The sequence below is a fragment of the Chanos chanos genome, chromosome 10, assembly GCF_902362185.1.
Source record: "Chanos chanos chromosome 10, fChaCha1.1, whole genome shotgun sequence".
NCBI classification, from domain to species: Eukaryota; Metazoa; Chordata; class Actinopteri; order Gonorynchiformes; family Chanidae; genus Chanos; species Chanos chanos.
In genome coordinates this window covers 1198947-1213278 of record NC_044504.1, presented here as the reverse complement: position 1 = coordinate 1213278, position 14332 = coordinate 1198947, and the positions used below count along the sequence as shown (strand labels likewise).

Here is a 14332-nt window from a genome sequence, read left to right as displayed (position 1 = left end):
TGAACCCAGTGCATGTATATATGCCCATCACTTTGTCTGAGTCATGGTGGGTAGACTCCAGTGACATTGCGACACTGATATTGTTCCGGGTTAGAACTCATTTCACACTGGACCTGCTCTCACACTCTCCTCAGTCTGGGATCACACATCAACAAACATGCTTCAGTCACACCAATACAACCATGTCCAAGTTCAACATTTACTATCACACGGTAATGTTTTAACACTACCTGATTTACAGTTTCACTGCCTGTCACAGGTTTAGATTCAAATGACCTGTTCTGGTGCTCTGTTCTCAGGAAAAGCTTAAGACCAAAGGAAAAGGCCATTGGGTTTTTTGGGTTATTTTTGATGGTGACACTGGGTTAGTTGGGTTAGTGTATAACTGGGGGTTTTGACTGAGTGATGGCGTCAGACACGGCTGTAAATCTCAAGTTCCTCCTTCGTGGTGTCTGAAAACAGATGAACCAGCTCAGTGCTGTCCTCCACACCTTTACTCAGATATCTCTCCATCTTCTCCATCTTCTCTTTCTCCAACTGCCGCATTCTCGTCACAATCTTCTCTCCTCTCTCCTGTGGGCAAAGAGGCAGCGACAGCTCATCAGATCAGGATGTGACCTCTGACCCTAACCTTTCACCTTTACCTTACTAAACATCCATCCGCATGTAGTCAATCAATATAAGGCCGTCAGTCTTTTGGAGAAAGAAACTATGTCACTAAATTCCCCAGTTATGTAGGAGAATTGTTATCTTTCCCAGTTCCTGTCATCTTATCACTTAATCTGACAGATAAATGATCTCACATATGTGATTATCTGACATTCACATGACCTTGAGTACCATACCCTGGTGCTGTCGATGATGGCGGCTGCCACGCTGTGCTTCGTGAAGAGCGGGTGTTTGCGGTCCGGCTTGCTCTGGAAACGCGGCTTCTTCTTCACCGGGTCGTTTTCCCCGTAACAGGGCGAACACGTGTGCTTCAGCTGGCTTATGTCCATCACAAACACAAAGGGCTTGAAAACAGACCTGACAGAAAAACAACAACAACAACACGTCTACTCCCTGATCCTGGACAAGTCCTTACAGTACTGGAGTTTTCAGATAAAGGCTGACACAGGGTGCCTGTGTAGCGCTCCATGCTATGAGAGAACAGTTCAGCGCTGAATGAGGAATGAGTTTGGGAGTTTGGGTCGGGTCTAGGCGCTGTACCTGTCTGGGTCGGGCGTGGCGGTGAAGTAGTGCACTCCAGGTAAAGACGGATCCAGAGGAACGACTGACACCATGCTGCCAGTGGTCATAAACATGCCCTCCATGTTAATGCCACTCTCCTTATCTCTCAGAATGCCCATCATGCTCTCTGCTGTGATGTGACCTGCACGAGAAAAGCCATCGTCACCACCAACGCACCTCAAAGGCGCCCCAATGACTTCACGTCCCAGTATCCGCCACTGGGCCTGAACTGCCACTTCCACCACAGATTAGCTTTATGCCAGCCTGTGACATGCCAGTGATACTTACTGCTCGTATTTTGACTCTGAAAAACCAAAGCCTAATGATCCAGCCAATGAGACAGAAAATGAGAGAGGGCCAAAGTACTGAGCTGGGCCTGAATGTTAGACCCAGGGTAGACCACAGGGTGTATACGACATGCATAACCACACGGACTCACATTACAGAGAGCAGAACACCCATCGTCCGCCCCCCTTTTTTTCCATTTCAAATCAAACTGGCATCTCAGACCTGGCTGGGCGGGGCTAAACAAGAGGTGTGGCTTACTGGGTTGAATAGGACCAATAGGGTTCTACCTCATGTAAGGGCACTCTGTGATGTCACAGTGAGGACTGCAGATGAGCCTAACACACACTGCAAACCTCTGACTTCAACACAGTCCCACTCACCGTCACTTTTCTTCAGGAGTTTTTGTCCCTGGCAGTAGCGGCTGTTAGAGTCTTCTATTCTGGCAGTGGTCATGAAAGAGTAGACCTCGGCAAAGCTGAACGGAGCCTGTCCATCCCACCAGCCCTGGGTCTTGGCGTACTCTCTCATCTGTGGGTGTTCCTTATCAATCTGGGTTGTGATGGAGTACTGATTGGATATGTTCCTATGTCCACCTATGCATAACCAAAGACAAAGTCAGACAGATGGCAGTGTCCAAATCCATTCAAATTAAAGGAGAGCGTAGATGGTTCTAGAAACCGATGATGCTGATGTGCTTACTGGTTACTCTTTCAGCAGCCCAGTATTTCCCAGCTGTCTCCAGTACCCAGGCCTCGGTCCTGTCTGAGATGAGGAAGCTGTTGTGATAGGTGAAGCCACACGTGTCCTCCATGCAGTTCCCACCTTGTCCGTATCTCTCCAACAGCTCCACAATCACATCCAGGGCGTCCCGGGCCGAGTCAGCTCTCTCCAGCCCAAGCCTGAGTGCAGGGCACACAAATATCAAACCACTCCATTAACACACACCAGCGTGACACATGCCCCGGGGCTACTTAAAAATGCTCAGTGAGATCTAGTTATTATCGTTCAACACAAGACACGACACCTCTGATAGTTAAGGAGGGACAAGGACAATAATGTCATGATGTGTTCTGTGCAGCCTTGGGAACCAAATAAAGGCCTGGTTTCATTGACTTTAGGGTAAAAGTAGGTCCCTTTGAGGCCACTGTGTCCTTTAAAAGGTTTAGAATGTCTTCTTGTCCGTTACTATGTCCCGACGGTCATGGACAGTTCAAATAAGACAATGACCTGACTAGATCCATGCCCAGCAGCGCCTCCTCGCCATCCACACTCATCCTGCCCCACACCGCCTCGTTCCCGATGCAGACCTGATGCTCGTTCGCTCCCATCTCCGCGCCCCACAGCCAAGCTGGTCTGCTCAAGACCACGGCGTAGGTATGAAGTGCCTGTTCAATCTCAATGTATGTGCACTGTTGAGGGGGAGAGGGAGAAAATTAGCGGGGCAAACCACATCAGCGTGATTTTATACTCCGATACACGACGGATTTGGTATGATTTACTATTGAACGGAGGTACCTCCACTTTCTCCCCTGCGCTGTAGTCTTTCGCGGGGAAGTAGACAACCTCCTGCACTTCATCACACGGTCTGTCAGAATTCTTCCCGAAAACCACATGCTGGCCTTTCGTGGACGGAGGCAGTGCAACGAACGTGTCGCAGGACGACGGATACATTTTGGCAAACAGAGGGGTACACGTCTGGAGAAAAAAAAAAAAGTCAATGAAGACTGTCTTAAAATGAATTCAACAATGTCAGATAATCCATTAAAATGTCTAAGATCAGTGACAAGATTCCTAGACTGTTTTCATCAGTCGATTATTTTAATAACTGTTAAAATAGTCCAGCGCAGTGGAATAGGTCGCAGGGTATCACTCATAACCGCATAAATGTTAAATGTCACACCAGTCAGCAGTTACACTAGCATTCGCAAGGACCATTAAGAAAACATTTTTTACCTCTGCTATGAATATGACGATAAAACAGTAAATACCTCGACAGTTATCCTTGGTCTGTTATTAGGACTGCGCGCTGAATAGTCCTAAGGAAAACGTTTGGCCCACTTTCTGTTTCCTTTCTCGGTCAGTTTCGATGATAAACCCAAACATTACCTACAGACTTTGCCTAGTTAATACTGCGGCGCTCGCACTACGTCAGATTAAGAAATAGTAGGATGACCCAGCTGCAATGTAATGCTTATCTGACTATCTTTGACTATTCTTGTATAGGGATCAGTGATCTGCGTCATGACTGCGCAGATTTGGTTGTTAGAAGTCGCCCAGCTGCTCAAGGGTCAAGATCTGCCACGGTAACCCGGATAAATAACTTTAAACGTCAGCGGGCTAGCTAGGCAGGCTAGCTGCGTTTTTGGGTGTTTAAGGCACAAATCGCTGTATGAGACAGTTTCTGGACTGACATTCAGGCATGGGGAAGTCTTTCGCTAATTTTATGTGTAAGAAGGATTTTCATCCTGCGTCAAAATCAAATATCAAGAAGGTAGGTGTGTCTGAATCTTACAGGCCAGAATGCGCTTGGTCTAAAGTACTCACGAGATTTCAAGATTTAGCGGTTACAGAAATCAGCCAAACTGTTTTTGGGATCACCAGAGGTTCTGTTTTGTGTCTTTGTGAAATGATCCCTTAACTTAATTACCAAATTGTTTAAGTAAACCAAGTTTGCCATGTAGCTGACTACGTACTGTTTGTCCTGTTGTCTCGCAGACCTGAAACGATACTTCCTTGAAGTGTAGTCGTGCTCTGTAAAATATATCCTTAGTTTGTCATAGCTAGAGAGGTATGCCATTACTTGGTTGTTACTGGGGCATCAAAGGTCGTAGATTGTCCTTCATGGCCTCTCATTTCATACCCTTTTTAACGATAACCCTTAGCTTTCCCAAACTCCCCCCGCGGATCAGTAAATATTAGCCCCAGAGATCCTCACGATCTAGTCCCCATGCATCAACGGTGCCGTAGTGTAACTCTCACTTTGGGATACCTGGTCTTACGCGGACTTGAACACAGTCAGTTCTAATATCTGGATTGGTTTACATACTTGTCCAGCATATGCTGAGCACACATGAAGTGCACACGCTCATTAGAATATCCATGCCTGGGCTTTGAACTGTATTGTATAATATATGGTGATCCTAAGCCCTGACGAGTAGTTCTTCTCCTCTGTCTGTCGACACTGATTATGCCCGTGTGAGAGTTCGTTTCTGAACTCTTAAACGTGTCTGCACGGCGTTGTTCTGCAGGTATGGATAGCGGAGCAGAAACTGAACTTCGAGAAGAAAAAGCAGGAGGACCTGATGCAGGCCTACCTGAAAGAGCAGGAGACCTACAACAACAGGTCAGATTCACAGAGCGTTTCAAGCCTGTCTGGCCGTGAGGGTATTTCTTTTCTCAGAGAAGTGGTTTTATTGCTAGATGATTGATTGTGGTGGTTCTTTGTGTCGGCGTGGCTTTAAGCAGCCCGTGGGTTAGGACGCAAGCTATACACTGTCCTGTCTGTGAATCGCTCTGTCACATGACCGTCCTCTCTGTGATAGGCTGCTGATGGGAGATGACCGCGTGAAGAACGGCCTCAATTTCATGTATGAAGCGCCACCCGGGGCGTCTAAAGGTAAGCACGCGCCTTAACCCCATCAAAGCAGTTTACCATTCACACAAACCTCTTTTCAACTCAACATTTTTTTTTTTTTTATCTGCCTTCCTCCATGAACCAACTGACACTCTGAAGAGGAAAAAATGGAGGTAAGCCATCCTAAAGGTGGATCTGTTTTTACAGAGAAGCTTTACATAGTGAAACCTATCGACTGTTTTTGTTTTTCAGTGCCGCAGAGCACACAGACTGGCTCGTAGTGATCACAGACAAGAACACTTCTCAACAGAAAAGTGTCATTTCATTAGAGCACAAGCGTTTAAAACATCCACAGGAACCAGCACCAAACGGAGAGAATAAATAGCTCATTAGTTGTTGGTTTATTAGAATGTGTCTGAGAGGGCAGGACCAGCTGTACTGATCTTTGCCTGTCTGTTCATGTCATTTTTCCCACCAGGAAGGAGAAGCTGATTACAAGTTTGAATGGCAGAAAGTTGCTCCTCGTGAAAAGTGAGACCTTTTACTGTTTATTGATTTTAGCTTTTGGTGTTTATTGTTTATTTAGTGTGGTCTGTGTTTAAAGGTGGATTTGGAGTGACGTTATTTTTTCCATTTTCTCAGGTATGCCAAAGATGACATGAACATCAGAGACCAGCCTTTTGGGATCCAGGTTTGTTTGTTCATTCTGTAGTTTTTTTGTTTTCAGTGTGTATGAAATGATGTTATATGATGGTAAGATATTCTCTCTGACTGGGACAGTTTTGTATGACTTGGAATCAAAGACAAACCCCCTGGAAATCAAGAACCCTGTTTATTCCTCTTATGAGACAGGAAAAGTTTTGTTAGACAACATGAGGCCTTGGTGAAGAGTGGAGAAGAGATTAGTCAGACCGTAGAGGCAGAGACCGTAGAGGCGAAGACCGTAGACATAGAGACCGTAGACATAGAGACCGTAGACTTAGAGACCGTAGACCTAGAGACCGTAGACCTAGAGACCGTAGACACGGAGACCGTAGACACGGAGACCGTAGACATAGAGACCGTAGACACAGAGACCGTAGACATAGAGACCGTAGACATAGAGACCGTAGACTTAGAGACCGTAGACATAGAGACCGTAGACATAGAGACCGTAGACACAGAGACCGTAGACCTAGAGACCGTAGACACAGAGACCGTAGACACGGAGACCGTAGACCTAGAGACCGTAGACTTAGAGACCGTAGACATAGAGACCGTAGACATAGAGACCGTAGACACAGAGACCGTAGACCTAGAGACCGTAGACACAGAGACCGTAGACACGGAGACCGTAGACATAGAGACCGTAGACTTAGAGACCGTAGACATAGAGACCGTAGACACAGAGACCGTAGAGGCAGAGACCGTAGACATAGAGACCGTAGACATAGAGACCGTAGACCTAGAGACCGTAGACACAGAGACCGTAGACACGGAGACCGTAGACACGGAGACCGTAGACATAGAGACCGTAGACACAGAGACCGTAGACATGGAGACCGTAGACATAGAGACCGTAGACATGGAGACCGTAGACATAGAGACCGTAGACATGGAGACCGTAGACATAGAGACCGTAGACACAGAGACCGTAGACACAGAGACCGTAGACTTAGAGACCGTAGACACAGAGACCGTAGAGGCAGAGACCGTAGACATAGAGACCGTAGACATAGAGACCGTAGACATGGAGACCGTAGACATAGAGACCGTAGACACAGAGACCGTAGACACAGAGACCGTAGACTTAGAGACCGTAGACACAGAGACCGTAGACACAGAGACCGTAGACACAGAGACCGTAGACATGGAGACCGTAGACATAGAGACCGTAGACATAGAGACCGTAGACATGGAGACCGTAGACACAGAGACCGTAGACACAGAGACCGTAGACTTAGAGACCGTAGACACAGAGACCGTAGACCTAGAGACCGTAGACTTAGAGACCGTAGACATAGAGACCGTAGACTTAGAGACCGTAGACCTAGAGACCGTAGACTTAGAGACCGTAGACATAGAGACCGTAGACACAGAGACCGTAGAGGCAGAGACCGTAGACATAGAGACCGTAGACATAGAGACCGTAGACACAGAGACCGTAGACACGGAGACCGTAGACACGGAGACCGTAGACCTAGAGACCGTAGACTTAGAGACCGTAGACACAGAGACCGTAGACTTAGAGACCGTAGACACAGAGACCGTAGACCTAGAGACCGTAGACACAGAGACCGTAGACACGGAGACCGTAGACCTAGAGACCGTAGACACGGAGACCGTAGACATAGAGACCGTAGACATGGAGACCGTAGACACAGAGACCGTAGACTTAGAGACCGTAGACACAGAGACCGTAGACACAGAGACCGTAGACACAGAGACCGTAGACACGGAGACCGTAGACCTAGAGACCGTAGACACAGAGACCGTAGACACAGAGACCTTAGAGGCAGAGACCGTAGACACAGAGACCGTAGACACAGAGACCGTAGACATAGAGACCGTAGACACAGAGACCGTAGACATAGAGACCGTAGACACAGAGACCGTAGACACAGAGACCGTAGACATAGAGACCGTAGACACAGAGACCGTAGACACAGAGACCGTAGACACGGAGACCGTAGACACAGAGACCGTAGACATGGAGACCGTAGACACAGAGACCGTAGACATGGAGACCGTAGACACAGAGACCGTAGACATGGAGACCGTAGACCTAGAGACCGTAGACACAGAGACCGTAGACATGGAGACCGTAGACACAGAGACCGTAGACCTAGAGACCGTAGACATGGAGACCGTAGACACAGAGACCGTAGACACAGAGACCGTAGACGTAGAGACCGTAGACGTAGAGACCGTAGACGTAGAGACCGTAGACATGGAGACCGTAGACACAGAGACCGTAGACCTAGAGACCGTAGACCTAGAGACCGTGGACGTAGCTAAAAGTGTATTAGAAAACAAACCCTCTGTATTTACAGTAAAATCTCATATTTCCCTATGAGATGTTTCCAGAATACTGCAGTGCATTTTGGTGTGACGTACTTGATGTCCTTTGGAGCTGCCAGTGTCTGGTGTGAGTGATCTGACTGACCGTGCAGAGGCCTGAGTTGGTTGGGGGTTTTTTTGCAGGTGCGGAATGTGCGGTGTATAAAATGCCATAAATGGGGTCATGTGAACACGGACAGGGAGTGTCCTCTTTTCGGTCTGTCTGGGATCAACGCCAGCTCAGTGGCCAGTGAGGAAGCAGGTATGTCACATCATACACCTCTATTAGATTACAGAGGAAAACTGGTTATGGAACAGTGTGGAAAATTATTCGTTCAAAGTCATTTTTATGCATATCCTTACAGGTTTGGTAAGGTCAGGGGCAGGATAATATTGGTGTATAGAATATCAGTTAAAAATTGCCTATTTTTAGTGTGCCTGCCTCCAGTTCGCTTTTACATGACAGATGGGTCAACTTGTGTTCATTTGCCAAGAGCCAGTGTATGGTGTTGGTGAGACTGAGGGCAGAACGTAATGAAATATAATGAGCTCCTCTAGGTGGCGACATTTCATTTCAGAGTGAATTTGGGAAATGCATGGGTAAAAGCCTACTTTTTAAACCTGCTTAAGAAACTGAATCAGATTTCACAGGTTTCATTCTCACACTCGCTTTAAAAATGATGTTCCTCTTCCTAAAATAGCTATTCTCTATGTCGCCTGCTCTACATTTATGTTAGTTAGATAGCATTGATTTAACACGACATCCTGTAGTAATCATCTGAAAACGTGCTGTATCAGTTCATAATTCATTTCACTCATTCAAGTCACTGAAGACTTTTGGGTGTTTGTGACTGTGACTGTGACTGTGAGTGTGAGTGTGTGCGTGTGTGTGTGAGAGAGAGAGAGTTTGTGTTTGTGTGAGTGTGTGTTTGTGTGTGTGAGTGCTCTCCTGTCAGTGTGAGCTCCTCTAGACTGGAGACCAGTCAGGCAGTAGAGGAGTAGACTGGAGACCAGTCAGGCAGTAGAGGAGTAGACTGGAGACCAGTCAGGCAGTAGAGGAGTAGACTGGAGACCAGTCAGGCAGTAGAGGAGTAGACTGGAGACCAGTCAGGCAGTAGAGGAGTAGACTGGAGACCAGTCAGGCAGTAGAGGAGTAGACTATAGACCAGTCAGGCAGTAGAGGAGTAGACTGATGTGTAGACTGGAGACCAGTCAGGCAGTAGAGGAGTAGACTGGAGACCAGTCAGGCAGTAGAGGAGTAGACTGGAGACCAGTCAGGCAGTAGAGGAGTAGACAGGAGACCAGTCAGGCAGTAGAGGAGTAGACTGGTGTGTAGACTGGAGACCAGTCAGGCAGTAGAGGAGTAGACTGGTGTGTAGACTGGAGACCAGTCAGGCAGTAGAGGAGTAGACTGGTGTGTAGACTGGAGACCAGTCAGGCAGTAGAGGAGTAGACTGGTGTGTAGACTATAGACCAGTCAGGCAGTAGAGGAGTAGACTGATGTGTAGACTATAGACCAGTCAGGCAGTAGAGGAGTAGACTAGTGTGTAGACTGGAGACCAGTCAGGCAGTAGAGGAGTAGACTGGAGACCAGTCAGGCAGTAGAGGAGTAGACAGGAGACCAGTCAGGCAGTAGAGGAGTAGACTGGTGTGTAGACTGGAGACCAGTCAGGCAGTAGAGGAGTAGACTGGTGTGTAGACTGGAGACCAGTCAGGCAGTAGAGGAGTAGACTGGTGTGTAGACTGGAGACCAGTCAGGCAGTAGAGGAGTAGACTGATGTGTAGACTGGAGACCAGTCAGGCAGTAGAGGAGTAGACTGATGTGTAGACTGGAGACCAGTCAGGCAGTAGAGGAGTAGACTGGTGTGTAGACTTGTGACCAGTCAGGCAGTAGAGGAGTAGACTGATGTGTAGACTGGAGACCAGTCAGGCAGTAGAGGAGTAGACTGATGTGTAGACTGGAGACCAGTCAGGCAGTAGAGGAGTAGACTGATGTGTAGACTGGAGACCAGTCAGGCAGTAGAGGAGTAGACTGATGTGTAGACTGGAGACCAGTCAGGCAGTAGAGGAGTAGACTAGTGTGTAGACTGGAGACCAGTCAGGCAGTAGAGGAGTAGACTGGTGTGTAGACTATAGACCAGTCAGGCAGTAGAGGAGTAGACTGATGTGTAGACTGGAGACCAGTCAGGCAGTAGAGGAGTAGACTGATGTGTAGACTGGAGACCAGTCAGGCAGTAGAGGAGTAGACTGATGTGTAGACTGGAGACCAGTCAGGCAGTAGAGGAGTAGACTGATGTGTAGACTGGAGACCAGTCAGGCAGTAGAGGAGTAGACTGATGTGTAGACTGGAGACCAGTCAGGCAGTAGAGGAGTAGACTGATGTGTAGACTATAGACCAGTCAGGCAGTAGAGGAGTAGACTGATGTGTAGACTGGAGACCAGTCAGGCAGTAGAGGAGTAGACTGATGTGTAGACTATAGACCAGTCAGGCAGTAGAGGAGTAGACTGGTGTGTAGACTATAGACCAGTCAGGCAGTAGAGGAGTAGACTGATGTGTAGACTGGAGACCAGTCAGGCAGTAGAGGAGTAGACTGATGTGTAGACTGGAGACCAGTCAGGCAGTAGAGGAGTAGACTGGTGTGTAGACTGGAGACCAGTCAGGCAGTAGAGGAGTAGACTGATGTGTAGACTGGAGACCAGTCAGGCAGTAGAGGAGTAGACTGATGTGTAGACTGGAGACCAGTCAGGCAGTAGAGGAGTAGACTGATGTGTAGACTGGAGACCAGTCAGGCAGTAGAGGAGTAGACTGATGTGTAGACTGGAGACCAGTCAGGCAGTAGAGGAGTAGACTGATGTGTAGACTGGAGACCAGTCAGGCAGTAGAGGAGTAGACTGATGTGTAGACTATAGACCAGTCAGGCAGTAGAGGAGTAGACTGATGTGTAGACTGGAGACCAGTCAGGAAGTAGAGGAGTAGACTAGATGTGTAGACTGGAGACCAGTCAGGCAGTAGAGGAGTAGACTGGTGTGTAGACTATAGACCAGTCAGGCAGTAGAGGAGTAGACTGATGTGTAGACTGGAGACCAGTCAGGCAGTAGAGGAGTAGACTGATGTGTAGACTGGAGACCAGTCAGGCAGTAGAGGAGTAGACTGATGTGTAGACTGGAGACCAGTCAGGCAGTAGAGGAGTAGACTGATGTGTAGACTGGAGACCAGTCAGGCAGTAGAGGAGTAGACTGATGTGTAGACTGGAGACCAGTCAGGCAGTAGAGGAGTAGACTGATGTGTTTACTGAGCCGGGAGAGTCCGGCGCCTTTCACACACTGATGCTGGAGTTGGGAATGGGGAACCCCTCCTGAGAGATGAGAAAAATGCAATTATTCTGTATTCTGATTCCCGCCAAACCACTGCTTTGCCTGGATAATACGTTATGATTTGCTCAGCCGGAAGAGGCCTGAGTTGATTTGGTGTCTCTTTCTGTTAACAAAGCCGGTCATCAGGCCTCCCGCTGCGGAGACGGAGCCGTCTGTGGACACACATCAATGGCGGAGAGTGAGAGAGTGATTTTTGTGTTCGCAGGTCCGTCGATGCACCCCTCGGAGCTAATGGCAGAGATGCGGAACAGTGGGTTTGCTCTGAAAAAGTGTGTCCTTGGAAGAAACGCCACTGTTTGTGATCCATCGCAGGTAATCTCCAGGTTCCCTCCCTCTCCTGAGGGGAAAAACACAGCCAATGGTATCCATGGCGGAATCTCAAAGTGTGTGTGATTGCCGTAAAATGCTCAATTATCGGAAACGCTGTGCCAAGCCTTTTTTTTTCTTCCTCTGCTTTTTTCCCTTTTTTTCTCTGAGTCAGTACAAGTTTAGTAAAGAGGTGTAATTTGATGAGAGGAACTTTAGCACCGCGCGCACTATGTTGGCTTTTGTGGAGCTTATTCTGTGCTTTCAGAAGACTTGTCTGTCTGAGGCTGTGTTTGCTGTGTTCCAGTAGAAGAGGCTGCCTCTACTGTTATACAGTTACACAGAGAAACAATCTGTGTGGGGTCTTTGCCATCCACCTCTCAAAAGCCACACTGCACCCCAACAAGTCTGTCTGTCTGTCTGTCTGTCTCTCTCTCTCTCTCTCTCTCTCTCTCTCCCTCTCTCTCTCTCTGCTTGTTTGTGCATGTGCTTTACTGTATGTTAATGTTCTGTCTTTGTATATCTTTGTATTGTGTGTCTGTGTGTGTGCCTGCCCATGGGTTTTTAGTCAATGTTAATAACTATGTGCTACACATGCTCAAAATCACATATTACCCAGCAGAATACTCTGCCCAGGCTGTTTTACTGTTTACTACTGTTTGGCACTGTAGTTTTGTCTGTGTGTGTGTGCGTGTGCGTGTGCGCGTGTTTGTGTGTGTCTGTCCTTGTGTGCGTGTGTGTGCGTGCGTGTGTGTGCGTGCGTGTGTGTGCGTGCGTGCGTGTGTGTGCGCGCGTGCGCGTGCGCATGTGTGTGTGTGTCTGTCCTTGCGTGTGTGTGTGTGTGTGTGTGTGTGTGTGTGTGTGTGTGTGTGTGTGTGTGTGCGTGTGCGTGCGTGCGTGCGCGCGTGTGTGTGCGTGCGTGCGTGTGTGTGTGCGTGTGTGTGTGCGTGTGTGTGTGTGTGTGTGTGTGCGTGTGTGTGTGTGTCTGTCTGTCCGTATAAGTGGCAGCGTGTTCTTTATCCTGTTTTCTCTCTGTGCTGCAGGAGTATATAGCCAGTGAGGAAGAGGAGGATCCTGAGGTTGAGTTCCTCAAATCTTTAACCACTAAACAGAAAGAGAAGCTTCTCAGGTATTAGACTGAGACATGAAACATGACCACTGCTCTGGGACGCATAGCGATTTAATACCTGCGTCTGTTTTAGAGTAAACCCTGGTATTTGTCTGTGGATTTAATACCTGCGTCTGTTCTAGAGTAAACCGTGGTGCATTCTCATTGCTGAAAATGTTCTGACATAGAAACAGAACTCATAACAAACATATCATTTATTCCTTTATTTATTTATTTACCTCTGTCATTTGTTTCTTATTTTAAAGAAAACTTGATCGCCTGGAAAAGAAGAAAGACAAGAAGAACAAGAAGTCAAAAAAGAAAAGCAAACGGAAGCAGAAGAAAAAACAGACGCATCGCGACAGTTCCTCCTCTGACAGCAGCAGCTCTGACTCAGACGCGGACGATAAAACCAAGGATTACAAAAAGAAAGAGCGAAAAAGAAAGAGGGAGGCCTGGTCCAGTGGTCGCGGTTCCTCTGCCGAGGGCGGATGCAGAGACACGTTTCAGAGCAGACGCCCAGACAGCGCGGCCTCCGGCCCCGCCCGGCCAGGAGAGGGCAGAACGGAGAGAAGCCAGCGGCACGAGCAGGGTCAACACAGACGGGACACCAGAGAGAGGCAGCGTCGAACCGCCGGCCACAGGGACAACTCAAGCCCTGAGGGAAGAAGAGGCGTGAAGGAGGGGGATAAAGAAAGGAGCAGGGGAGAGGAAAGAGAGAGGAAGAGGAGTGAGAGCGCAGACGGAGGCAAACGGAGAAAGGAGAAGAACAGGAGTCCGGACAGAGACAGAGAGAGGGAACGAATCGGAAAAGACAGGAGCAGGAGCAGGGACAGAGGGAGGCGTGGAAAAGAGAGGAGCAGGAGTAGGAGTAGGAGCAGGGATGGAAGGAGGGGAGGAAAAGAGAGGAGCAGGAGCAGGAGCAGAGATAGACGGGGAAACAGAAGGGAGTAAAGCCAGTTGAAACATGCCAGTCTTTGGATCTTTGTCTTTTTAAACTTTGTTATGCATTTATATCACTGACACATTCAGGAAAGCCACTTTATTCAAATGACATATTTCAGTCTTCTGTCTTACTATTACTACTGTCTTACTTCTTTAAGTTAGGTGTGTATGGATAGTTTGTCGAGGTCCTTCTTTATCAACTAAAATTCCCGCCAAATAACAACATCTGTCTCCGGTAGAGGGCACTATAAGACACGAACTGAAAGGACACGAGGAATGAGCGGGATTCGCTCGAGGACGACAGAAAACTGGAAATGTTTTGCTATGTTCTACAGCAGTTTAATTTGTTTGTATATGTAGATGTGTCATAACAAATATGGCATTTCATTCTCTAAATATATCTGTGACGATAATTTTCCATTTCACAGTGACAATAACAATGTTTTGCGTACTGAGAATGATCATGA

General features: G+C 47.8%; 2 protein-coding genes across 2 annotated transcripts; one reads left to right on the top strand and one right to left on the bottom strand.

The window, feature by feature from the left end:
* Positions 1 to 345: 345 nt before the first annotated feature.
* Positions 346 to 3577, bottom strand: scrn3 (secernin 3). Its single transcript, XM_030786830.1, has 8 exons — positions 3507 to 3577; positions 3034 to 3213; positions 2746 to 2927; positions 2218 to 2417; positions 1899 to 2111; positions 1210 to 1372; positions 846 to 1026; positions 346 to 573 (listed from the first exon to the last, which is right to left on the bottom strand). The coding sequence occupies exons 2-8, from the start codon at positions 3187 to 3189 to the stop codon at positions 412 to 414; spliced, it is 1257 nt and encodes a 418-aa protein (XP_030642690.1). The 5' UTR covers positions 3190 to 3213; positions 3507 to 3577; the 3' UTR covers positions 346 to 411.
* A 281-nt stretch (positions 3578 to 3858) lies between these two features.
* cirsr (corepressor of RBPJ and splicing regulator) lies at positions 3859 to 14332 on the top strand. The gene is made up of 10 exons (XM_030786476.1): positions 3859 to 4009; positions 4767 to 4861; positions 5061 to 5134; positions 5252 to 5265; positions 5571 to 5623; positions 5735 to 5783; positions 8276 to 8393; positions 11712 to 11818; positions 12856 to 12941; positions 13187 to 14332. The coding sequence occupies exons 1-10, from the start codon at positions 3938 to 3940 to the stop codon at positions 13872 to 13874; spliced, it is 1356 nt and encodes a 451-aa protein (XP_030642336.1). The 5' UTR covers positions 3859 to 3937; the 3' UTR covers positions 13875 to 14332.

Bases quoted from the DNA above. Each gene is read 5' to 3' on its own strand.
- scrn3 (XM_030786830.1), bottom strand. From the start codon at position 3,189: ATGTATCCGTCGTCCTGCGACACGTTCGTTGCACTGCCTCCGTCCACG. The intron at 2,418-2,745 runs GTCATTGTCTTA...CCCTGCACTCAG, and splicing joins CTGGGCATGGATCTAGTCAG to GCTTGGGCTGGAGAGAGCTG. The intron at 2,112-2,217 runs GTAAGCACATCA...GGTTATGCATAG, and splicing joins GGCTGCTGAAAGAGTAACCA to GTGGACATAGGAACATATCC.
- cirsr (XM_030786476.1), top strand. From the start codon at position 3,938: ATGGGGAAGTCTTTCGCTAATTTTATGTGTAAGAAGGATTTTCATCCT. The intron at 4,862-5,060 runs GTCAGATTCACA...TCTCTGTGATAG, and splicing joins CAGGAGACCTACAACAACAG to GCTGCTGATGGGAGATGACC. The intron at 8,394-11,711 runs GTATGTCACATC...TTGTGTTCGCAG, and splicing joins AGTGGCCAGTGAGGAAGCAG to GTCCGTCGATGCACCCCTCG.